This window comes from Triticum dicoccoides, chromosome 1B (genome assembly GCF_002162155.2).
Source record: "Triticum dicoccoides isolate Atlit2015 ecotype Zavitan chromosome 1B, WEW_v2.0, whole genome shotgun sequence".
NCBI classification, from domain to species: Eukaryota; Viridiplantae; Streptophyta; class Magnoliopsida; order Poales; family Poaceae; genus Triticum; species Triticum dicoccoides.
In genome coordinates, this window is record NC_041381.1 from 39,088,729 (window position 1) to 39,114,315 (window position 25,587).

General features: G+C 46.0%; 1 protein-coding gene, 1 long non-coding RNA gene and 1 pseudogene across 3 annotated transcripts in view; 1 reads left to right on the top strand and 2 right to left on the bottom strand.

Moving 5' to 3' along the window:
- Positions 1–948: 948 nt before the first annotated feature.
- LOC119300587 lies at positions 949–5,308 on the bottom strand (annotated as a pseudogene).
- A 1,794-nt stretch (positions 5,309–7,102) lies between these two features.
- LOC119317890 lies at positions 7,103–8,403 on the bottom strand. Of its 2 annotated transcripts, XR_005153830.1 has the most exons (3): positions 8,261–8,403; positions 7,443–8,164; positions 7,103–7,360 (listed from the first exon to the last, which is right to left on the bottom strand). It is a non-coding gene; the product is annotated as an uncharacterized LOC119317890 (long non-coding RNA). The 2 variants fall into 2 exon arrangements; XR_005153829.1 differs by having other exon boundaries at positions 7,443–8,403.
- Positions 8,404–19,856: 11,453 nt separating this feature from the next.
- LOC119300598 (wall-associated receptor kinase 3-like) overlaps positions 19,857–25,587 on the top strand; it is a 7,716-nt gene continuing 1,985 nt past the window's right edge. The window contains exons 1-2 of the mRNA XM_037577508.1: positions 19,857–20,189; positions 20,267–20,431. Coding sequence (XP_037433405.1) covers positions 19,892–20,189; positions 20,267–20,431 — 463 coding nt within the window. The 5' untranslated portion in view covers positions 19,857–19,891. The remainder of the gene's footprint in view (positions 20,190–20,266; positions 20,432–25,587) is intronic.

The window sequence follows — 25,587 nt, forward strand, 5'->3', positions numbered from 1 at the left end:
CTTATGCGCTCTAGAGTTGGGGCCCTCGGCCACCGTCCAAACCTCGATGTCTCGCCATTAAACCATATATTTCTGATTAAATAGATACTTATGTACCTAGAAATGATTTTTGGAAAAAATAAAGAGCAAACTACGAGGCAGCTGCAGTTCAAATTTGACCCGCTTCCAGTTGAATCAGCGGGAATTTGTCTTTTTCGCGAGAGGTGGATCAAAACTTTTTACACCCAACCATTTGGTCAATTGTGCATTAAATATGTCCTAGTATTTTAGAAAATTGATTTGATCTAATTTTGCAACAAATATATAGTAGGTCCTTCACAAAAAAAACTCATTTCGGGCACTCGAAAAATGGAAAATGTATTTTCCGTGAAAATAAAATGAAAACTTCCTTAGGCAACATTGTTTGGAATTCCAAGGTGCACCCTTGTGCACAGTATGAGATCATTTGAACAAACTATGCCATGAATGTGGTCATAAGATTGATCATTTGGCTTGAAAGCCATGAATCTTCACGCATGATAGCTCGTTTCTGAGAACACTTTTTTAAAATAATTTATGTATTACAAGTTTATTGTTTTTCCTAGAAACTTGGCCACGTATAATGACTCAATGCAAAGGTTTTCTAATTTTTTGATTTTTTTTAATTTTTTATGCCCATTACAAGAGCAAACAAACTAGAAGGAATATGTTCAAGCATCCCTTCATCTTGTCCAGTTACAAGAGCTCAATATGGAGTAAGGTGAGAATCAATACTTTCCAGATTGAGCAATCGGTCCACTAAAGGAACCATCTGAATAACCAAATAACCAATGCTAATACAAAAACCAATACTAGACACGTAGGCCAACTTATATAAAATCTGGGAGATGTTGAAGGAGATAAATTAGTTCACGTTACAAATATCAGGAGAAGACAAGGGTACAAGTTGAACCAAACCGATTGATTACAATCACGACATAAAATTATTTGAAGCAAACAAAATCCAAGCCCGTCCTGCATGGTTTCTGACCTGTTTACATCAACATGAATGGCTGGCTTTCCTTCGTTTCTAGAGCGGCCATCCTCCACTCACTGACTATTCTTGGTATTTCCTTCCATGTCTTCCGTTTAAATGCCATTACTACACATATCAGAAATGATGTCAGAGCAAACTTGTACAAACTAGTTTAACATGAAATTTAATTCCATATGACATTAAAATGATGGAGAACAAACTTTGTACATACAGTGTTGACGTGGTACATGAGATGGGATGGATAACTGCATTTGTTGGTTAAATGTGGCAAACAAAGAAAGACATGCATACCTTCATAATGGGCATCTAGTCGTTTGCGTTTGATGCTGCCCAGTTGCCGCTCAAGGCATCTGGGGAGCTTCTTTACAGCAGGACAGCCTTTAATTGCAAGCTCTTGGAGAAATTTGTATGCTTGTAGTTCATTCGGTAGGGATGCCAGGGTACTGCAGCTAACAAGCTGAAGGTCTTCCAGCGATGCGGGGTGCAGAGACTCCAGCGACATCAACCCATTGGTCCTCCGAATGTCCAGTCTCTTGAGGGACATGGGTAGACGGAGAATGCCCCCCAACATGCCAGCACAGGACAATATTACTAGAGACTCGAGACAAGGAGTAAGTGAATGCTCTGATGATGATGATGATGATGATGACTCTGGTACATTTATCGAAGTAGCTTCTTGTTGTTTCTGGAACCCATCCAGCTGACACGATAGGACTAGAATACTACTGCAATGAGCCATATATATGGTTTTTAAGGATGGAGGAAGATGTAGAACTGCTGATAAACTTTCACAATAAAGTATCCACAGAGATTCAAGGCATGGATAGAAGTGATTCATTGGCGAGGATGGCAACCCTGATATAGCTGTGGGCACAATTGCCTCACTACAAGAAGACCCTTCAACTAACTCCGACAGTCCCTGCTGCTTGCCGAACAAGGACTCAAGCTTACGACACAAATAAATATTCATTTCCTTGAGAGATGCCGGGACATTGAACATCTCTACCAAACTTGCACAATCTTCTAACAGAAGAGACTCCAGACCTGGCAGGTGTTGAATCCTTTCGGTTTCTGATTGCTCAAGAGGAGCTTGTGTGTATCCAGTCAAATTTTTGCAGTTTTTAATCACTAATCTTCTCAAGGATACCAAGCTTTGGAACACTTTCTCTGGCCAGTGGACGAGCATATCGCATCTATCAATTTCCAACTTTTGAAGGTGGACAAAATAGTCCCATGGCTCTAGTGAACCTGATCCAAAGAACAAGTTGCAACATCCTAACTCCATAACTATAATAGGAGATTTCTAGTTCCTTTTCTCCTTTGTGCCCACTGGTACAATTGAAGTGCACTCAGTCTATGATGTTACTTCTGTGTATTCTAACTTCAATAACAGACTGGTCAATGAAGACAAATATCTGTCTACCCAATGGAATATCTCTTGCTTGCCATCATTAATTTCTAATACACTGAGTTTTGGTGCTTCACGTAAATCTACTAGCTTTTTACATTTCTGAACTGATAGTTTCTCGAGCTGAGAAAACAATATTGATTCCCCTTCTACAGCAACACCCCATCTCTGAAAACTCTCCATGTCTTTCAAATGAAGTACCTTTAGAGCAGGAAAAGCAGAGTGTACTGATCTATAACTTCCACTAGATGGTTCTTGAACAAACTGTGATTCACGCAGTGCTACCAGGTTTCCACAATACCAAATAAACAAGTTTTCAAGCAGAGAAAATGGTGTACATACCAATCTATTACCTCCACGACATGGTTCTTCAAGCAATGGTGCTTCAGGTAATGCTACCAACTTTCCACAATGCCGAATAAACAACTTCTCAAGCAGAGGAAATATTATCTGTTCTTCTTGCCTCTCATTTATTTCCCACCATCTCTCAAAATCCAACAGATGCTCTAGTGTAAGCACCTTCAGTTTAGGAAAAGTGAAGGATGTACCACATCTGAACAAAAAATTGCAATCTTTCACAATGAGAAAGATGGATCTCAACCATGTTTTGTAACATACCCAGGCACTTCCCTCCATAGAAATATATCTTCATAATCTGAAGCCCATCATGAGGCTCAAAATTGTCAAGCACCTTGCTATCAGAAACAGAAGTCCATCTTAATGTCAGTTCTCTAAGATCCTTCTTTTTCCCGAGATTTGCCACTTTTGCTTCTGCTTTTTCAACATTCTCTACCTGACGTAGCTCTAGCTGACCACCAAGGTTTAAACCCTGAAGTTCTGCAACATCACTGCAATTGGTGTTCGTAACTGCTGCTACGAAACATGTAAGTGTCTGCAGGCCAGTGAGTTCTCCTAGCTCTGGAGGCATGCTCTTCAACTTCGGACATCCGTGAGTATAGAGGTGACAGAGAGATGTCATATATTTCATTTGCCTTGGAAGTCGATCAAGATAGCGGCAGTTGGAAAGGTCCAATGTTTGCAGGTTATATAGAATACTGATATCTTCAGAAAGTGCTTCGATATAACTGTTGGAGAGATCAATGTACCTCAGGTGATGCAGATACTTTGGTTTCAGTAGAAATGATTATGTCCCAATACATAGCTTCAATGCATGCAAAGATTTGTATTTTGATAGATGTTGCAATGAGCTTCGCACAGAGCTATCGCATAGCAAGGTTTGGATAGCAGGGGATCTTTTCTCCACAGAACCATTCAAAATAACTTCTGTTCCTTGATATGACAAAAACAAATGTCGAGCAAAATCAGGAAGCCAATCGGTTTGAGTTGGTTCCATAGTTGCAACAACACATTCCTTTTCCATAACAGACATCGCAATATCATGCATAAGATCATAGATTTTGCATGTAGTTGAATAGTACCCCCTTGATTCCTTACTTTCCTCTATGTCCAGAAAGAATGACCTTGAGGCCAGCCCACTGAAAATATGTTTTCCAGTGGTTTCAAGACTATATTCCTTGTGTTCTGGGATAAAGCCATTTGCAATCCATAGTCGAACCAGCTTCTCCACATCAATCTTGTAATCCTTGGGAAATATGGCACAAAAAGCAAAGCACTGCTTCATATGTGGTGGCAAGTCATTGTAGCTGAGCTTTAGTATTGGCAAAATTCATGTTTCCTCGGCACAAATGCTGCTTCTAGTTGATACAACTCTCCATTCATTCACGTTGGTCTTGGTACCAAGTACAGAGCCAAGTGCTGTTGCAGCTAATGGACAGCCAAAACATCTCTTCACAATCTCATCAACCATCTCGACGAGTTCAGCAGGCTTTCCTTTGTCCGAACTGAATGCTCTAGGTTCAATAATTTTCTTTATGAAGCAATCCTCCAAAACATTGAGATTGTAGTCTGCTGCACCCATAATTTTAGCAACTCGTTTATCACGAGTTGTTGTCAACACTGCACTACCCATGCCACCATGCCGAAGACAGACCTTCAGCATTTCCCACCTATGAAACTCTTTGTTATTCCAGATATCATCCAATACAAGCAGATACCTCTGCCCGTTGACCAACCGTTGAAGTCTATCTAGTGCTGGTTTATCTGTATCATGATTCTTATTGGGAGATGCTTCAACTATACTCTTAGCTAGGGAGTTCACATCAAAGGTATCAGATACACAGACCCAGACCAGCAACTCGAAATGCCTCTGAATTCTAGGTTCATTGTAGATGAGTTGTGCCAATGTGGTCTTGCCAAGACCCCCCATTCCAACGATGGGAACAACTGCAAGATCTGCATTGGTAGCTTGACCAAGTAATACATCAACAATCTTCTTCTTATCTTTGTCTCTGGATCTGCTGGCAATTTCTTGTGGGTCCATGATAACATAATCTGTCTGCCTCCACTGCTTGGAGACTGGTGGCTGTGGTTGGTACTTGAACCCAAAGACCCGCATCTCCGCAATGAGGACATCAATGGCTTGCACAGGTTGGCAAAGCCCGCTACCCATTCTTTGATGGAACACAACACAGTTGTGGGTAGGGAAGAGTTTGATTACATCAAAGCCAAGCTTGGTGTAATGCCCATTCTTCTTGGCTTCACAGCGGAGTGCTTCGTACTTGAATTCATCAAAGACTTCATTTGCCTTCATAGGCGAATGTCTTGAGCTCCTGTAGCAAGGCTTTCGCCCCTTCTCTGTGGGCCGTCGCCTGCTCCTCAGCATCGGTGATGACGTCGAGGATGGCCGGAAGCTTGCGTTTGAGAATCTTGTGCTGCTCCTCCATTCCCTCCATTACCTTGTACTGGTCCAGGAGGTAGCTGGATGCCTTGTCCTTCAGTATGGACACCAGTGGCCCGATCGCCATGGAGACCACCAGCTCTGCCATTGCAACACTCAGACGAAACTCTGGCAACACACATGGCACAACACAGTGGAGCACAAGGGCAGTACAGAATGGAGAAGAGATGTTCTGAGCACAAGTGCAGTGCTGAATGGAGAAGAGATGTTCTGAGCACAAGTGCAGTGCTGAATAGAGAAGAGACTTGCTTGCTTGTAGGGAAAATGGAAGCCAGCAGGAGTGTCGACTTTCTGTGAACCAAGTGGATGAGTTTGATTTTCGGTAACCAATCGCAACTATCCAATGTTGCAACAGCTCAGCACTGGGTATTCTTTTTGGGCCGACATATAATAAGGACAACTAGCATACCACATTAACAGCTGAGGGTATCTTCATTTCCTAATAGGGCACAGCTAGAGAACCCCCTTTATTCGAAGTCAGAACAAAGATTTCTCGTTCTTAATATTGCAAGTAGATCATCATATTATATATTTATGTCAGTACATCGAAAGCAGTTTTTCAAAAGTGACAATGCATTGGCTGTGAGCTCAGCAAAATAGTAAGAATTTTCTTTCCAAATACAAGAAGTCACAGGAGTGCAAATTAAACAATTGCCTCCACTGACAGGTGACAGCACACATACAGTGCACCTACAAAAAAACAATTCATCTCGATGACCACCAATATTGGTTTTTGTAAATTCACTGAAACTTGAATGCATCACATGCTTCATGCTGAAGAGAGAAGAACCGGAGGCAAGTGGTTATTTTCTTGTCCTTTTTTAGTGACACCTCTAGTTAACAATAAGTACAGGATCGGATCTCAAAAATGAGCATAATCATCTGGTAGATGATTATCTCTTCATATCGACAAATGGCATACTTAATATACTGATATGATAAGACACAACTTGACAATCTCCAGTTATTCGACGATGAAAGATACAGTATGTGAAAACAGGAGTAAAGGGCCGTATGCAAAACTTTTTATCAGCTTAACGAGATCGGCTTAACTAACAAAAAACAGATGAAGTCTAACTGCATAACCATACAGCGGAAGCAACAAAAATAGAGGTAGAGGAGCTAAAACAATAGTGATGTAGACGTTAGAAGATAATTTCCAGTGCCCATTTATTGATCATCACTGCCTATCGCCATATAATTTGCTATTAGATCATCATTATACTATATATTTATGTCAGTACATCCAATGCAGTTTTTCAGAAGATGCATTGGCTGTGAACTCAGCAAAATAGTAAGAATTTTCTTTCCAGATATAAGAAGTTGCAGGAATGCAAATTGAACAATTACCTCCCCTGCCGGGTGACAGCAGCCATACAGTGCACTTACAAAAAACTATTCATCTGGAGTACCTGCCGCACAGGGAGGACCACAATATGGTTTTCGTGAATTCATTGAATCTTGAATGCATCACATGCTTCCTGCTGAAGAGAGAAGACCCTTTTCTAATGATACCTCTAACTAACATTGAAGGGGCATGATCGATCTCAGAGATGAGCATAATAAGCTGCTAGATAATTATCTCTTGCTCATATGGACAAATGATATATACTTAATATACTGATATGATAAGACACAGCTTGACAATCTGCTATTCCACGGGGAAAGATATGTATGAGCAAGCGATCCAGTTTCGCGGGCTTAATAAGCTCCGTTATTGTGAGACAATGAAACCGGAAAAAATGGCCATATGGAATTCTCTATATCAGCATCACCAACTAAAATCAGATGAAGCCTAACTTTTAAACCATACAACGGAAGCAACAAAAATAAAGGCAGAGAGACTAAAACAGTAGTGACGTTAGAAGATAAATTCCAGTGCCCTTTTATTGATCACTACCTATGGCCATATAAATGAGATTTGTGACTCGGTCCACTCTAAACATGCGTACAGAAAGCACATTTTATCCAATGCACATATGAAATATGACGGTACAAAACAGACCGAACGATGACATATATGGACGATTGGACGCTGCAACTAACTTGGATATCGCTCCAGTCCACCGAGCGGACAAACTTAGAAACAGAAAGCCCACATCAATCGCTTCTCCTGCAACTGTATAACATGTGTAGGAGTTAAAAATTGAGGTAACGTGCACATAAAGCAGAGTTATTCAGCTAGAAAAACACAGACATACATCATTGTCAGGTTACACAGCTGAATTCTGCTTCCTGACCCTCCTGATTCAGACATCTGGCACATAGATGGGTGTGCCTCATAAGTCGTGTGAATCAGATCACAGAAAAGACAGACGAACAGGATTGGTAACTAAATTGACTGGAAGGGCAGACTGGATGCCATCAGTGTACAGCTTGCACCAGTTGGTTGGTGCGCTACCCCTCGATCTGAATGTGAGTAGAAAATTCAAACACCTCATGAAGTGTCATTTTGATATACTAAAGTGCATTTCAGCAGGAAAAGCACAGAATAAGTACTTGCATGTCCTTAAGAACTCCGACATTTTGGGTCTGCGCATACTATTATCAGAGATTAGGGGCACATATTTTCAGAATTAGCACAAATTAGGCAGCGCAACAACATATTTGTTACACTGATTAGCAGAGTCCTCATGCTAAGAAAATGTGGAACCATCATATTAATGGCTAGCTAGGATCATATTTGCAACCTGGGAACTTGGTATGCTGGGTCCAACACGCCTGGTGAAAGCATATTTCCTCTGATATGCACATATGAACTGATGTGACTGCTACAAAACAGAAGAGGCAGTGAGATATAAGGATGATCGGAGACAGTGACTGGATCTGGATATTGCTCCAGTCCACCGAGCGGACGAACTTCCTAGGAGCTCTCTTCTCGGACATCGAAGGGAAACGAAACTTCCACGCAAAATTGCTTCAACTTCTCAGACATAGAGCGGCGTAGGCGGAAATTTGATGAGTCTTTGAAGTAACATCCACAGAAAGCACGGAGTAATTCAGCTAGCAAAGCACAAACCTATACATTAGGGTCTGTCAGGCTAGACAAGTGAATTCTGCTTCAAGGAGCTGGGTGCAGATGGGCGCGCCCCTTAAATTCACGTGAATCGAATTGCACCCGACGAGACGAGGAGCTCGGAGACCTTCTCGTGGAGACCATCTGCGACTGCGAGGGATGTAAAACGGGAGGTCAGAAGAGGAAACATTAGAGGTTGGGGGTGGGAAGGAGGGGGGAGGGGAACGAGTGAGTGCCTTGAGCGGAGGCGGCGGTGGAGGGGGTCTTGGAGGGCGCGGAAGCCCGGACGGAGGCGAGCCTGAGTCGGCGAGCGGCCGCGGCCCGAGGCGGTCTGGCCGGCGAGGAGGACGAACAAGGGAGAGGACGACGCAAGATCCGCGAAATGTGGGTTGGGCTTGTGGATTTGGTGGTCTCAGAAAAGAAAAGAAAAACTGCGGTTATGCTGGGCCTAATCACTCACTCCAGGCTGTGGGCCTCACTCACCTAAAACAAAGGCTGTGGGCCTCACTCACCTAAAAAAACTGTGGGCCCCAGTACCAGCGCCATCTGTCGTTCCCCTTATAGCCTCAAAAGAAAAATATCTATCGTTCCCCTCATAGCCTCAAAAAAAAAAAAATCATTCCCCTCGTTCTCTCTCAAAAAAAAAAATCTATCATTTCCCTCAAAGAGAAACGGCATCTCCCCTTCTCGCCCCCAAGAGATCGAGGAACCCCGGGACCGTTGCATAGTTTGCATAGCTGTAGAATAGCTTCTCTCTCTTAGTTTTATGTGTTCTTATTAGCAATGGCTCGACAGTGAAGGCGATGGTGCGTGGAGTCATGATGGTCTCTGGGCTCCATTTTTGTTCTGATTAGGCGTTCCCACATATTGTATCCACCTCATGTTTCTAGTGCATCAATATCGGTCTTTGGAATTGGGTCGTGGGTCAACTAAAATGGGTTTGTCCTTCTTTCTTCTTACCGATCTTCTCCTCCTAGTTCATCGTGTCTCCTTATTCCTCAAGGTGTATTGGCTCTGCAAACATATTGTATCCACCTCATGTCCTCGCAACTAAAATATCAGTAACTTTCATCCTACCGCAGTAACAATATCTTTTTTCAAGAACCCGCCTTCCTTTAATTTCATACTGCCTGCTCCTATTCAGTCTACATATAAGTTTTGTCTGAAATCAAAGTATCTCTACTTTGACCAAACTATAGAAAAATGCATTAACATTCACAATGCCATATCATAGTGTTACATTCATTATGAAATGTAGTTTCATAGTATATATACTTGGTATTATAGATGTTGTTATTGTTTAATATAAATTTGGTGAAACTTTACAAAGTTCGACTTGACACAATCTAATACGCGGAGTAAAAAGGACCAGATGGGGTACCAAGTTAATCGCCGATGTCAAAATTAATTGCATGACCCGTTATAACTCTTCTGTACAAGAATCTACAATTCACGTAAATTGCACGACCCGGTATCACTTTACTGTGAAAGAACACCACCTTCTGCTCCTCATTTGCAAACTTAGGACCCATTTGGACCACATAAATTTCACAATATGTTTGCTGCATTTCACATGAAACCATGATTTTGTACATAAAGAATTACACTGTTTCATCCTCGTCACTACACAACATCAATTAGATCACCAGAATACCTCCCACTGCCCTTTTTTGGAAAAATACACAGAATACTGATTGACCACAAAGAATGAAGGAAGCCATATGTTGCTGCTGTTGGCACAGGCCCGATCAGACGTTGCACGTCGGCTCCTTGACGAGTACTTTCCGTCGACCGAACACGTACGTATGAAACACGCTTGATCGATTTTTCCTGAGGCAATGTGCACGTACAAAACTAGCTGATGGATGTTGAAGCTAGCTAGTTTAGTACGTAGCAACGGCTGGATACTTAATCGATCTTGACTAGCACAACTCGGCGAAACACAAGAGATTTGATGGCTAATAGGTGCGTGTCGCACCTATGTCTATTATTGCTTTCAATCTGATGATTACAGGGGGAGCCACATACAGGTATATATAGTACTACCTATCTACCTATACACAGCCTCGACTGAAACTTAGCAAAAGGAGTGGAGCCCCTGCGGTTGATGCAACGGACTATAGAAGTGTGGTCGGAAGCCTAAGGTATCTTGTGAATACACGACCGGACTTGGCCTATTCCGTTGGCATAGTGAGTCACTTCATGGAAGCACCCACGATTGAACATTGGGCAGCTGTCAAACATATACTCAGGTACATCAAAGGGACAACAAACTTCGGTTGTGTCTATTTGAGAGAGAAGAAGAAGGAGATAGTGGAGCTACTTGGCTATAGTGATAGCGACCTGGCAGGAGATGTGGACGATCGTAAAAGTACCTCGGGAGTGGCATATTTCTTGGGCGGGAGCATAGTGACTTGGCTATCACAAAAGCAAAAGGTGGTCGCATTATCATCCTGCGAAGCAGAGTATATTGCAGCTGCGACCGCGGCGGGTCAAGGTGTGTGGCTAGGAAGGCTACTCGGTGACCTTACAGACAAGGAAACAGAGAAAGTGGTGCTCAATGTTGATAACAAGTCTGCGATTGCCCTATGTAAGAATCCAGTGCATCATGACATGACGAAGCACATCGACATAAGGTATCACTACATACGGGAGTGCGTGGAAGAAAGCAAGATTGAAGTCAACTACGTTTGCACCGACGACCAGCTTGCAGATATCCTGACCAAGTCTTTGGAGCGGTAGAAGTTCACGGAGATGCGGGGAAGGATCGGCGTCCAAGCTGTGAAGTGAGGACATCGTGCTTAGGGGGGTCATTGTTAAAGATAATCACGATTAGGCACCTGAGTCCGGCACGGACTCCTAGCCCAGGCCGAGTCGGCTGTGTATAGGTAGATAGGTAGTACTATATATACCTGTACGTGGTTCCCCCTGTAATCATCAGATTAAAAGCAATAATAGACATAGGTGCGACACGCACCTATTAGCCATCAAATCTCTTGTGTTTCGCCGAGTTGTGCTAGTCAAGATCGATTAAGTATCCAGCCGTTGCTACGTACTAAACTAGCTAGCTTCAACATCCATCAGCTAGTTTTGTACGTGCACATTGCCTCAGGAAAAGTCAATCAAGCGTGTTTCGTACATACGTTTTCGGTCGACGGAAAGTACTCGTTAAGGAGCCGACGTGCAACGTCTGATCGGGCCTATGCCAACAGCTGCATGAGCAGGAAAAGCAGCCTTCATTTCAAAAAGAAGTCGAAAGTGCTGGAGTGAAAATTATTATAAGTACGGAAGCTGGATATCGCCAACAAGGTGGAGAAGTGGGAGAAAAATGGTCAGATGCGGTTATCAATCTTTTAATATGCAAGCAAGTAAGCGAGCGGGTGTTTGAGCTATCTTTGTGTGATGAGAACAAATCCATGTCCAACCATTAGTCTTAATATCATCTTCACAGTACTAGGGACTCCGGGATACTAAGAGCGATTAATAATTTTATAATTAGGTGGAGACATTTTTCATTACCTGCAAATAAATGAGTACGAATGACGATTTTATTTTATTTTCTTAGCAACTGAAGCATATCTATTCTACCATAACTACAAGCACCAAACATCAGACTGCCCACAAAGTGAAAACCAAAGGTTTAAACAAGACTGCTTTCAACCTCGAGCAAAAGGAATGTTTCTCTCTCCATGTATCACTCTCTACCGACTACTCCCTACACCAGGAAACTATGAAGCCAGCTGTGACGAGAAAAGCTTATATGAGGGACTTGGATGTAAATTCATGTGGAGGAGAACGCGGTTGAGTCGATGATGCCGAGGACTAGTGTTGTCACTGCCACCTTCATTCAGACTTGGCACATAACCATAAAATTCATTGTAACTAAGCAGCCGCCTTGTAGGGATGTTATCCCAAGAGCTACAAAGATCACTGCAGCTCTGAACTCGAGTACCATCACTGTAGTCTCTGTGGAATAGCAATCCAACTTCAAGTGGACAAAGCAAGACACGACATTGCCAGTGACTTGCAGCTCATTTTCCATCCACCCCTTTGACTCTTACGTTTTTGTTTTCCTCCAATATTTTATATGGACTGAAGTTAAAGACGTAAACAAATCTGAACACATACCACACTCACTTTAACATCCTGGGGTAGTATATATATAGGACTTTTATGCATCTCTAATCTATTCAGCACTTCTTATGAAGCAGATATATCATGAGCATGCGATTTATCATTCAAGAACCGTTCATCATGACATTTTTACCATGTGAGTGGACTGCAGAATGGTGCGACCATACCATTCTACTTGCATGTTTAGTTTCCCATATCTTGCCGGAAACGAAGTGAAGGGAAATATCGTGTGTGGTTGGAGGGAAGTCGCGTCAAGTGAATGAGAGATGTCCATAATTGAGTGAGTGGTGGAGCGACAATAGCCTTTTCAAACATGCTAACCCGAGTGATCCGAAGTAACCAACCTTCATGTAGTCAATGAACTTATTATGCATGTTACGCTAGTTTCAGTTATACTTACTATCACTTGGCAGCCAAATAAAAACATAGTTCTTGAAAACCATTGCATCATGTAAGAATTGTGTGAAATGGAAACTGATACGATTTAAATTTTCGGGTCCCTTTATTGATTAGCGTATCATAGCGAAAAAACCTACACTACTAGGGAAAAGCCTAGCAGTAGCGCAGGTCTAATGGCTATCAGTAGCGCGGGGAACCATGCTACTGATACGATGCTACATCTAATGTTTAGCAGTAGCGCGGCTTGACATGCGCTACTGCTATACCTACTTAGCAGTAGCGCTTTCCTTACCAGCGCTACTGCTAAGTGCTTTAGCAGTAGCATTTTCCTATCCAGCACTAAAGAGCGCTACTACTATATTTTCTCATATGTTTTTTTTTGCTGCGTATTTGCGATGTTTTTGTACAAGTTTTAAAGTCCTCAATGTTTTTGTACATGTTTTAAAGTCCTTATGGTCCTCAATGAAGATGCATATATTTACACAATAATTTTTAATATACGTTCAGTTTTTATGTCCACATAAATTTTAGAAAAAATTAATGTTTATCTCTTCAATGTACACAATAATGAAAATAGAGTAAAGATATAAAATAAACAATAATTGTGTATTGATAATTATTTTATTTTTTCATATCGGAAAATTTATGTATCATGAAAATTAAACAGAAACTTCACACGAAAAATATGTGCAAAGCGATACGCGGAATCGTCCACATAAGTTGCTAGCTAGCAGTTAAATGTAAACCAAAGTGTAGCCTCATGGTCCACTTGTTTGTTAGGCAACCAGGATGTCAGTGGTTTGAATTCCCTTCATGCCAGCTTGTGTTTATATTTAAAGTACAAACGTGTTTCCGTAAAGAAACAGCTTGCGTCTAGCATGAGTAACGATGTTTTTCGATATTTAAGTAAAGTCCATGAGCATTTCTGTAAAAAAATACACGCACAGCTCACAACGCGCCCGCGGCCACTGACATGTGGCCTAGCGACACATTGACATGCCACACGGGCACTTAATACGGCGACATACGTCGAGATGCACCGTATTTGAACGCCTAGACAAGTTATGCCACCACTTTTGTGTATTTTTCAAGTTTAGGCACCAAACTGCCCGCGCCGGGCAAGTGAGGGCACCTGTAGTGTATTTAACTCTTTCTGAAATATAGTTGACCAAAGTACATAGTGGGAAAAAGATTTTAGGTACTTAGTTTATGGAATGTAACAGATCTTGACAGCCAATCTCTTTAATTTCTTACAGTTTGAAGACTTGACAAGGTCTACACGTACCGCTACTGCTCAGCACGATCTATAAAATTATTGCAACAATAACCGAAGCAAGTTCGAAGACGCCACCATTCACCAATATCCTTTTTTCCCAGAATAATGTATGCATTTTTTCGTCGACTTACTCAACCGTGAAGGAAGACTTTAGATTCCAATAAAGTCTTCCCACATAGAGTATATATTAGTTGCTACTTGTCCACTTGAACAACAAAACATTTTATACCCGCCAATTTTTACTGTCCCTGTTCGCTAACATGTCTGACGCATAAAATAGGGATAGCACTTGAGATATCCCACCAATTTTTTTTAAAGTTTATGTCATCCACCATTTCGAGGTACCTCCCACCATTCTCTTCTTTCTAAACCTCCACTTTTTCAATCGAAATGATCAACACCCAACTGCCGCAAAGAGAGAGAGAGACTGTAGGTAAAGGTGGTTTCGTTTTCTTAGGGAGAGGTCCACAGCTATGGCTCCCAGGCACACGCCGCTTCTCCGGTTTTTTTTTTTTTTTGACACGCTTCTCTGTTATTTTGTTAATGAAACTAGGCCGCCTGCAGCAATCACATTCTCTGAAGGAGTCGCTGCACAAGAAGCCTCTCTTTTATTCAGAAAAGAGAGGAACGCTCTCGGCCTTGGCATCAAGTGATGCACTCCAGGTTTTATATATACTATACTGCTACTTGTGTTTTAACTACGCATGGATGAGCTATGGAGCTTCCATTAAGTCAATGCCATGGGGAGCTACCATTAATTGCGTCTTGAGAAGGAGGGCATTGTATATACAGTGTTTTCATCGAATACTAGCCATGGTTTTAAATAGCGCGCTCGTTATAGCACGCTATAGCATTTAGAATAGGCCCGGCGCTAATGGTCTTTGTCCAAACACAATTTTTTTTTTTTGAAAAAGGAGGCTTGCCTCCGGCCTCTGCATTTAAGCGATGCATGTAGCCATATTATTAAAAGTCTCGAAGTAGCACAAAGTCAAAAATCATTACAGCTCGCAAGCAGAGCAAACAACACATAAAAAACTCAATACCACAATGGTATGCATAAATGGACACGATCCCTAGACTCCTATCCTATTATGAGACCGCCATCCAAAGGCTACCATCTCCCAAACAAACTTGATAGGAGTCTAGGGACCGTGTCCCACTGGCTCGGACTCCTAGCCCGTGCTATCATCTCCCACTGGGTGCACCCAGTAACCAAAGGCTCCCTGGAGTTCGTAGGGGTGAGTAAGAACCACGTACGGATCCATAACGTAGCTCTAAAGATGACCAACAAGAAGTTTAAAATATGTTGTCTGTTAAAAATCATATCGTTCCTGCAGTTCCATATAGCCCAAAGAAACTTTAAATAACATGCTATAGTACCACTATAGCATTTAGAGAGGTCCGCCGCTAGGCTCAGCGCTATTTGAAACTTTCATGAAGGCCAATCAAAGAAATCTGGGGCTACGGTGATAAAATTGCAATAAGTTTAGAAACTTTTATTCCTAGAATATTATTAATTTATTATTTTGATTCATTTGAGTACACTACAAAGCAGCTGAAATGGCCAACACAAGGAAACATGCCCATTGCTCTGGGTCAAAAAGAAATGATGCAAATAATGTAGAACCCACAAGTGTAATTAGCTGCATTTGTTTAATTGAACAATTGGCTAGATTTCGGGAATCACGGACTATGTATAAATAAAAAAGTACGATCCTGATTTCGTGGGATGTTGCCATCTGCGAATACAGTGCATTCTCACTTCTCTTTACTCCTTTTTTTTTGAGACATTCTCGCCCGGCATTATTCAAATATAACAGTGTTTACAGGAATGAAATTGAGATCCCCAGGTTGGCCTAACCAGACACGGCGGCCGAACCCAAGTGTAAGAGCATGCCTAGCGAGATTGTGAGCCTCGAAATTCAAGCTCCTAAACTCGTGGATAATGTTACAAGAAGAAAAAGCATCAGATCAGGCTATGATTTCATGTACAATAGATGCGTGCTCTGCCGCCGATCCCAGCTTGATATCATCCACCACCCTTTTACAGTCCGATGCTATTTGAATTTTTTGAAGGTATAAATCCTCCGAAATTGCCATTGCTTCTCTTACCGCTAGAGCCTCCAGAGTAACAGAATTGTGTATGTGGTTAAAAGTGATTGATGAAGCACCTAGAAAAACTCCATTAAAATCCCGACAGACCACTGCAACAGCACCCATACTCCCATTCAAAACCGCTGCATCGGCATTAATTTTCACATGGTCCGACGGCGGGTGTAACCAATGTGAAGGCCTGGCCATAGAACTCCTGCTAGTCACTTCGTTCGGTTTTGCTAGGATCTGGATGTCCCGCATATAGGCAGTTATGAAGTTATGGGTCTGCAGCGGGCTATCAAAGATATCCTCATGAACAGCTCTCCTTCTTGATCTCCAAATCGCCCATAGCGTCACCACCATACGCGTAAACTCATCGTGGGGTAGTGTTTCATGCATCATGAATATCCAGCTTTTAGCGCTTAAGTTCAGATTGTCGCACATCGTCTCTACTAGCTCGTCCGAGGACAGCGACCAGATACAAAAAGGTTTTCTATACAGATACAAAAAGGTTTTCTGTGCTTTCCGCAAAAAAAAAGAGGTTTTCTGTGCAAGTATGCAACTAATAGACCCAATTAAGCGCAACTAACTTGGTCTTTTGACAAAACAAAGTATTAATACATAATAGCTTACGAATAAAACTGAAAGGAAATATATATGGGACTATATGCACAGGCACCTACTGTGACGGGGTTTGATGGAAGGTTAATTATACATGGTGGACAAGTCACGGTGATGAGATAAGATTGTTGCGGACCAAGGATCATAAAATAGAGAGGCGATCGAAATAAGAAGAGACAGATTACGAAGACATAGGAAATGAAGAGGCCGAGACAAAAATGCGAAGCACTGGGAGCAATTTGGCCGGAATAATGGTGCAGAACCCTCTTGTGCAAGAGTAGGTTGTGAAAGTGACTGAACAATGATAGATCAACCGATGAGGAGTCTGCTAAGAGCATCTCCAGCCGCGCCCCCAACAAGGCCCCCCAGACGACTTTTCGGCCGCCGGCGCCAAAAAATTGGCCCAGTCGCGTCCTCAGGGGCCCATTTTTCGTCGGTTCGGGCCGAAATTGGCGTCGATGGACCCAACCCGAACCCGGCACGCTGGGGGGCGCTCGGGGGCGCCGGGCGAATCGTTTTTGGCGCGAAAGCGGCGTGGGCCAGCCGCGTCTGCGACACCGCCCGCCTCGTCTTCTCCCGACGCCTCGGTTTCCCGCGGGGAATCAATGGCAAGGCTGCCGCCGGTCAGCTTTGCCATTGATTCCACACGGGCGGCGCGTCACGGGGCGGCGCCGACGCCTCCCCTCCCTCGGACGCGTACACACGGGCGCGGCGCGGCTATATATGGCCTCGCTCGCCTGCGATGAGTGCCACCTCTCCACCTCTTCCCGAGCGCCGCCGTCGAGCTCTTCTCTCCCGCCGATCTCTTCTCCCCAGCCACCCCATCTCCCCGATGGCCGAGCGTTTCCCCGGAGACGAGGCGGCGGCCAACGGCTTCGGCCGCCGTTCGCTCCGCGAACAGGAATCCTGGCTCCTGTTCCAGGCGAACATCCCGGCGCCGCCGGACAAGTGCGCCGGGCCGACGGGCTGGAGGCTCAGCAATGGGGGAATGTCCATTCCCCCGTTGCCCGACGCTGTCGCCAAGCCGTCCTACTTCGCCGACGAGGTCAAGATCGCGCGCGCCTCCCTCACCGACGCCGAGCTCTCCCTGCCCCAGTACGCCGATGACAACCACGCGGCTTGGGCGGTGTACTTCGAGCGCCGCCAGCAGCAGCGGCTGGGGTTCACCAACGGGGCGCCAGTGGTCGGCGGTACCAAGAACAGCGAGGGGCGCCACCTGTGGTGGGGTGTCCCTGGCCGCACACTTGAGGGCGTGCTGACGCACCTCGAGGGCGGCAACAACCCTCCATTGGCGTACCCCCCGGAGAGGGCGGCCTCCCTGGCACACCGCCGACGGGACGGGCAATGGGCACCAAGGAGGTTCGGCTCCTCCTCCTCTTCTCGTCACGCTCTTCGTCTCAATCCTCCGGCACTCCGACGTTGTCGGCGTCAAGGCCGAGCCCGCGGCGGAGACGCCGCTCGGGCGCCGCTCTCGCAGTGTCGGCATCGTCATCAGCGAAGGCGGCCGGCGCGCCTCCTTGTCGGCTCCTCCCCCGCGCTTCGTCAAGCCGAAGATGGAGCCGGATCTCGCGCCGGTGAAGACGGAGCCCGGTCTCGCGCCGGTGAAGACGGAGCCGGGGCTGGCGCCGGTGAAGGTGGAGCACGGCAAGGTCGAGCTCGACGACGACGTGGCCCTCGAATGGGCACGCCAGGACTCCCTGAAGATGGCGAGGGAGCGCTAGTGCGCCGCCCTGCGGCGCTTCGCGCAGCGCCGCCGAGGCCGCGACGAAGGAGGAGTTGTCATCATCGACGACAGCGACGACGTCGATGACGCGCTGCCGCCGCCGCCACCAGCCGGGGAGGGGTCCAGCAGGGGCGCCTGAGTCAAGGAGGAGAAGGCCGACGATGGCGGCGACGACGGCGACTTCTCGGCCTTCAGCAAGTTTTTTTTATTAGTTTTTACATGTAATGGCGACTACTCGACTTAAATCGGCGAATATAAGCCCAAGTTTACCGAAATTTGGAGTGTTTTAGCCGAACTTAGCCTAAATTTGCTGCACGTTTTTTTTTCGCGTCTGGGGCCGGCCCTGGGGGCGGCGGCTGGGGGCCAACTCGCCCTCAGGCTCATTTTTTGCGCCGGGTCACCCCAGGCGGCGATTTTAGGTGCCCCTTGGGGGGCCAACGGCTGGAGATGCTCTAAGTTGGCTTGTTGGCTTGTTGCACAAACAGTAGGTACTACTACATGCATTACTGATTTATGTCACGAAATAGAATGCAATTTTTTTTTACTAAACCTAAAATTTTTATAGTACACAAACTACATAAGCGTCTACATCCTTGAATTTTTGCCCATTCCTCTTTAGAGTATTCTATTGGCGAGGAGCATGTGGCCGGCCATGCCCGTGTATATAACAATGGAGGGTCTGGAGCCCAAGTATGTGGTATCTTTTGGATTCATTCATCTCTATCTGTGATTCCATTCAATACCGGATCGAGGTAGTCGTACGTGCACCATGACCACCACGCCCAGCTCACAATTACATTTCCAGCTGCTGCTGCCGCTAATCCTACTAGTCATCCTTGCGGCCATGGCTGAAGGGCGGCGTCCAGGTTGCCCGGACAAGTGCGGCGACATCAGCATCCACTTCCCGTTTGGCATCGGCACCGGCTGCTTCCGGGATGGCTTTGAGGTCTTGTGCAACCACTCCTCCGGTACCCCCCGCCTCTTCTTTTCCAACAACATAATACGCAAGGGCAATGATGATTCGTCGCCGCTCGAGCTGCTGAGTATATCAGTGGAGACAGGCAAGGCACGAGCGTTAGCCCCGGTGTCGCACCGCTGCAGCACAAATGATACTGCGTCCTCCTCCATGGACGTTTCTATTGTGGTAGGAGGCACGCCGTTCGCCTTGTCGGCGCGTAACGTTCTCATCGCCGTCGGCTGGAGCGCCGTGCCTAGACTTTATTATTTTGACCCTTCGGAGCTCCAATTCTCTTGCCTTGCGTATAATATCGTGTTCAGTGGAGATAGGGGGAACGGGACCTGCACGGAGGGCTGCTGCGAGTTCGCCCCTGCGCGGGTCGCCAGGGTATTGCAATTGGATGTCGATTTTGGTTATGCCGCTAACGCGATGTGGCCAATCCTCCCGTGCGCCTACGGCATGTTGGTGGAGAAGTCATGGTACAAGTACTATACGGCGGACATGTACAACTACACTCTACTCAACAGAACCACCATGGGCGTCCCACTCGCGCTTGATTTCGCCGCCGGTGAGGCTGCGTGTCCGGCAAAAGGACAGCCGCCGCCTCCGGACTATGCCTGCGTCAGCGGCAACAGTTCTTGTGCCAACGCAACCTTTACTCCTGGATATATCTGCAAGTGCTGGGACCATTACGCTGGCAACCCTTACGTCCCTGACGGCTGCCAAGGTACGCTCATATGATTACCTACACACGACAGATTGTCCTTACCTGCTCGTTAACTCCTGAAACTTTTGATTCTTCAGACATTGATGAATGCAAGCGACCCCAAGTGTATCCCTGCTCAAGTGGCGCAGTCTGTAGAAACAGGCTGGGAGGCTACGACTGTCCATGCAAATTCGGATTGAAAGGAGATGGCAAAGCAGGAACCTGCACACATATATTCAGTCCAGCAGCAAAGGCGACCGTAGGTAACTACTCTACTGTAGAGCACTGTTAGTTTTTTTTAAAAAAATTGATTATTTTTGTTGTTTTGATTATTGATCATGTGTTTTTTTAGCTTACCTCATATGCCATGTGATAAGTATTTTTGCTCTTAGCTAGCCAAAGCGTAAGAAAAACTAGGATCCACTATATGCAATTTGCCCTTTTTTTTAGTAAAACAATAAAATAACGGGGTAAATAACTTCGGCCTGGAACCTATTCAACCTTGCGAATCTTCGTGCAGTCAGCATGGTAATTAAATTAGCTAGGCATGGAATCGAGTCAATTAGGAGAACATTACCCATTCCGATAGGGTGGGACAAAGAAAGAAAAACCTCGGAGCCGTTGACCGGAGATAAGTTCATCATTGCTGGTCGTAAACATTTCATTCGTACTTCATCCGTAAACCTAGAAGTATTTGTAGTACAGAAACAAGTAGAGGAGAAGTGAAAAATTTATGATGTTCAGCCCCAGAAAGCCAAGTGAAAATGCAAAATAAAAAACTTAAGCTCTAGTGCATGTAGTTAACATTATCTACATATTTGACTCTGTTTCTTTATCCTTGCAATTAGCCTTTTCATGGACCACTAGCTTTTGATCTTGCCACCAAGACAGTCAAGAGTGTTACCTAGGTTTTATATGAATCTCTGCCGTGCGGAAGGAGTCGCCGGGTGAAAAGATGGAGTTGGGAAAGTGCTCGAGCCCACCAGACAGGCCCACCATAGGATTTTTTTACAGTCGGTTCCCTTACCATATCACATTTTCGACAAAGGATGAATTTTATTGGCTCATAATGGAGCATCAAGAGAATACAAACATAATGAGCACACATCCGGCCTCTGCATAACTAAGATGCACACAGCCAATATCAACGCACACACACACAAAAACACGCCGATAAATAGCAAAGTCAAATAAGACCAAAGCTATACACAGGCGATAAGAAAACACAAAAACAATCAGATCGGTGATCAACAAACTAAATCGGTGACCGTATCCACACCAACCATCCCATGACATCACACGACCGACGAGATTCTTCAACAGCAACGCCTTCAGGAAGGGATTGGCGCTCAAGCGCCGCCGTCACCGGATCCAACCATCCAAGGTCAGAATCTAGGTTTTCACCCTGAAGAACCTGAACGAGCATATCCGAGCAATGCCTTCAAGAAGGTAACAATGTAAAAGCATCGCCATTGCCAGGTATAACCAACTCGGGTCAGACCTAGGCTTTCACCCCGAAGCTCGAGACCAGGTGCTCAAGCAGCACCACCATCGACATCATATGTGTTGTCACCACCACTTTTCCACGATCCCAGCAGCTGCATGCGATGTGCTCAGGTGCTGCACAACCATCCCTTTGCGTCAAGGCGCCGTCCATAGTTTTTATCTCCCCGCCGAAGTAAACCACCGGATCTTGAGAGACCACCCTCAGAAAGACCTTTCGGTGATCACCACGCTTGACAACAAGTCTGCCGCCGCATGTCGGGGTGGTCACCATAATGATCGACACCACCACCGTCCCACCTAGCCGAAGAGAGCCCTGCCCATGCCCGTCAGGGTGTCATGGCCTGAACTGAAGCATGAAAGGCATATCACCGTCGCAGGCCTGCGAAGAACCTATGATGGTCACCAAAATCCACAGTTCGACGACGGATCGGCCGACGCCGACACGGTCAGGCCGGATCCAAGCGAAGGGCTGGCGCGTCCTGGTGCTCGACTCTGCGGCTCAGTGTCCTTGTGCGAGGCGACGGCAGATGTAATAGCCGAGAGCAGGCTGCTGGATCACGTCCACGTACAGCACAAGGAAGCGGTGACCAGTAACCTGGATTGCATCCATCTGAGCACGTTTTGGACATGCAAACATCACGGGCTTGGATCCATCCATCTGAGCACGTTTTGGACATGCAAACTGCCCAGGTTGGATCCGTCTGCTATGGCTGTTGTCACCGGGTCTTTTGACCGAGCAAGAGCATGCCGCAACCGCCGTCATCCGCAGATCCAACAGCCGCTGCCGAGGCTCCGCTCCCGCCGCTGCACGCGACGCCATCCACGGATCCGACGGCCGCCGCCGGGGCTCCGCCTTTGGCCGATCCAATCTGCACACGGATCCACCAACCGCCGTCTTGTCGCCAGAACAGAGATACTCTTTTCCAAGGTTGTGGAGTCTTGCTCATTGCATTTTTGGTGTACTCCTCTGGTGTAATTACTTCTATAATGTCTGTATCCATGACTCTGGATCGGTAAACATCTTCTACGATATACGGTCGTTCCCACTTAGAGAGAAATTTGCATACAAAATGTCTGAAACGGGACTTGTAAAAAGTACTTTATCGCCAATGTTCAATTCTCGATTTTCAATTCATTTATCATACCATATTTTAACTTTTTCCTTTAAAGAACATAGCATTCTCATAAGCTTCACTTCTTCATTCATCTAAAAAACTCATATCTACCTTCTGTTCTCCGCCAAGCTCAAAATAAAAGATAAGCTCTTTAATGACCCAATAAGCTTTATGCTCCAACTCAAAAGGTAGTCCTGATGGTACTTCTACAAGTAGTCCTTTATGCCCAAAGTGCATCTTTACCGAAAAAGTCTTTCGCCCCGCTTTATATATAAAGCAATGATCATCAAACATTCCGATACAAACGCACGCCACCACAACAAACACACACACACCCAAGGCATGATACACAGGCGCTGAGCGCAACAACAACACCCCTATACGAAGAGATGAAGCTGCATACGACGATCCGTGGACTCCAAGGTGGCGCCTTCGGGAAGGAAACGACACCGGAGTGCCGCCACCGCCCGATCCGAGGATCAGAGTTTCCCCTGGAGCAACACGATGGGCGATGAGAGCCGCGACGACGCCTTCAAGAAGGGAACGAGCTTCGCCGTCGCCGGTCCGTCCAAAAAAAGAACATGTTTTCACCTCGACCAACACTCACCGCCAACGAACGCCACACCCCAGCTGCCACGCCGCCCACACGGCCATGGCCACCGGGCAGCACCAAGCCACGGGCTCTGCCCAAATGCACCGCGCTACCACCACTAGGGCGCCGCCCCGGTATCCAAGACCTAGGCACCACCTGATCCGAGACCCGCCACTACCCCAACCCAAGAGACGAGCGGAAAGGACCCGCCTTTCGCACCCCTGGACGACCCCCAACGTCGAGACCCAATAGGCCGGCCAAAACTGGCCTCCATCATCCCGTCCTGCAGTCCTGAGCGCGAGACGAGCTCGGTCCTGCCACCGGGTGCGGGATGAGCTCGGTCCTGCAGCATCGGGCGCGAGACAAATGATGGACCGCAGCTAGGAGAGGGCCAACCCTTGGACTGAAGAATTGCAGGGATGATGAGGAGATGGAGCGAAGGTCGACACGGTCCGACCGCAGACGAGCCGACGCCAGAGTAAAGCCGACCGTCGCCACAGGCAGAGCCGTCGAGCCACCATGTAGCCGCCGCGCCCTTGGGAGGCCACCGAGTCGGACCTCCGCACGCCGCTGCCCACGGCCGGAGCAACAGCCATGCCAGGCCGCTGCCCCACCCACGCCGCCTATCCGGATCCCAGCGCAATATCCAAGACAAACCTGCCAAAAAACGCGAGATCAAGCCAGCATGCACCGCCACCACCGCCACCAAGCCGCGGAAGCGCCGGTCACCTCGCTGCCATCACCGCCGCCCGACGCCCAGCAAAGCCAAGCCAGGCCCTCAGCCAGCGCCGCCCACTGGCCGCCGGCCAGGGAGGTCACCCCGAGCCAGATCTGGGTCTGGGACAACTGCCGCCAGCCCGCACGGGCGCGCCCTGCCACACCCGGCCGTGCAGCCGCCCACGCCGCCGCACCAGGACGCCCCCGACCGGCCGCCCCGCCGCCGATGCGCCCCGCCGCCCTGCAGAGCCGCGCACCTCCGCTCGATGCAGCTATCCCGCGCCAGCCCATCGCGAGGAAGGGGAAGGAGGCCTCGCCGCCACCGACGCCGGCCGGGCTTTGCCCGGCGGCGCGTGCCGGCGGCGGCGAGGGAGGAGGGAAGGGGGGGAGTAGGGGTTGGCAGCGCTAGGTTCGCCTCCCCGCTCGCGGGAGCGGGCGAGACGAAGGGGTCTTTTTACTTTCATATCAGTGCATCTTTCAATTTCTTAGACCAATTCTTTCTGGATTTATTAATAGTCTTTTGCAAGATTAATTTGATTTCTGCTACTTAATTCTACTTGTCTGCTGGACTGAGGATGGGTGGTGCTACTCTGTGGTTTATATTATATTTAGCCAAAACTTTTCTGAAAGCACCATCATTCATAAGATATCAGGGAATTCCAAACCTCGTAAAGATAACATGTTTAAGTATCTCAATATAAGTCTTATGATCAACACTTTTATTTGGAATTGTTTCTACCCATTTCGTGAAATAATGAGTAACAACTAAGATAAGTGTTATTGTTTAGGAAGGAAAAATCTTATATAATTAAAACTCTAGACATCAAAAGTTCAATAACAAATGAATAGTCCATAGAAATTTCCTAACATCAACCAATATCACCAACTCTTTAACATTCATCACAAGATAGGATAAACTTAGAAGCTTATTTAAAGAGAGTACGCCAATAGAAACCTGATTGTGAAACCTTGTGCGCAGTTCTTTCTACAACATGATATCCGCCATAAGGACTGTGGTGACACTTCCATAAGATTTGTTCATGCTCATGGTCATTTATACATCATGTAACAATAACGTCTACTCGTTATCTTTATATAAACTAGATGACCAATTGCGTTATTGGCGCATAAGCCTACTATAGACCAGAAGTTTAGTGAACTATTTAAAACTATAGCCCAAAAGTTAAGTGAATTATTTGTCATATTTTTCTCAATTTTCTTCAAATGAGTACGTTCATACTACGTTTGTATTTTCCTTGACGGTGGTCATTCATTTCGTACTCCGAGTACCTCTGGCGAGGTGTTGCCCAATTGATGGAGAATTCCTACTTTTTGGGTCCACTTTGTCTAGGTCCATTCTAGGTGTACTATGTGTCAAGTTATGCCGACTACCTCCCGCAAGGTGTTGCCGGGCATGGCGATGGTCGTTACTTTATAGCTACGATGTGTGTTGTTCCGCCATCGGCATATGTTGTGTTAGGTTATGTCG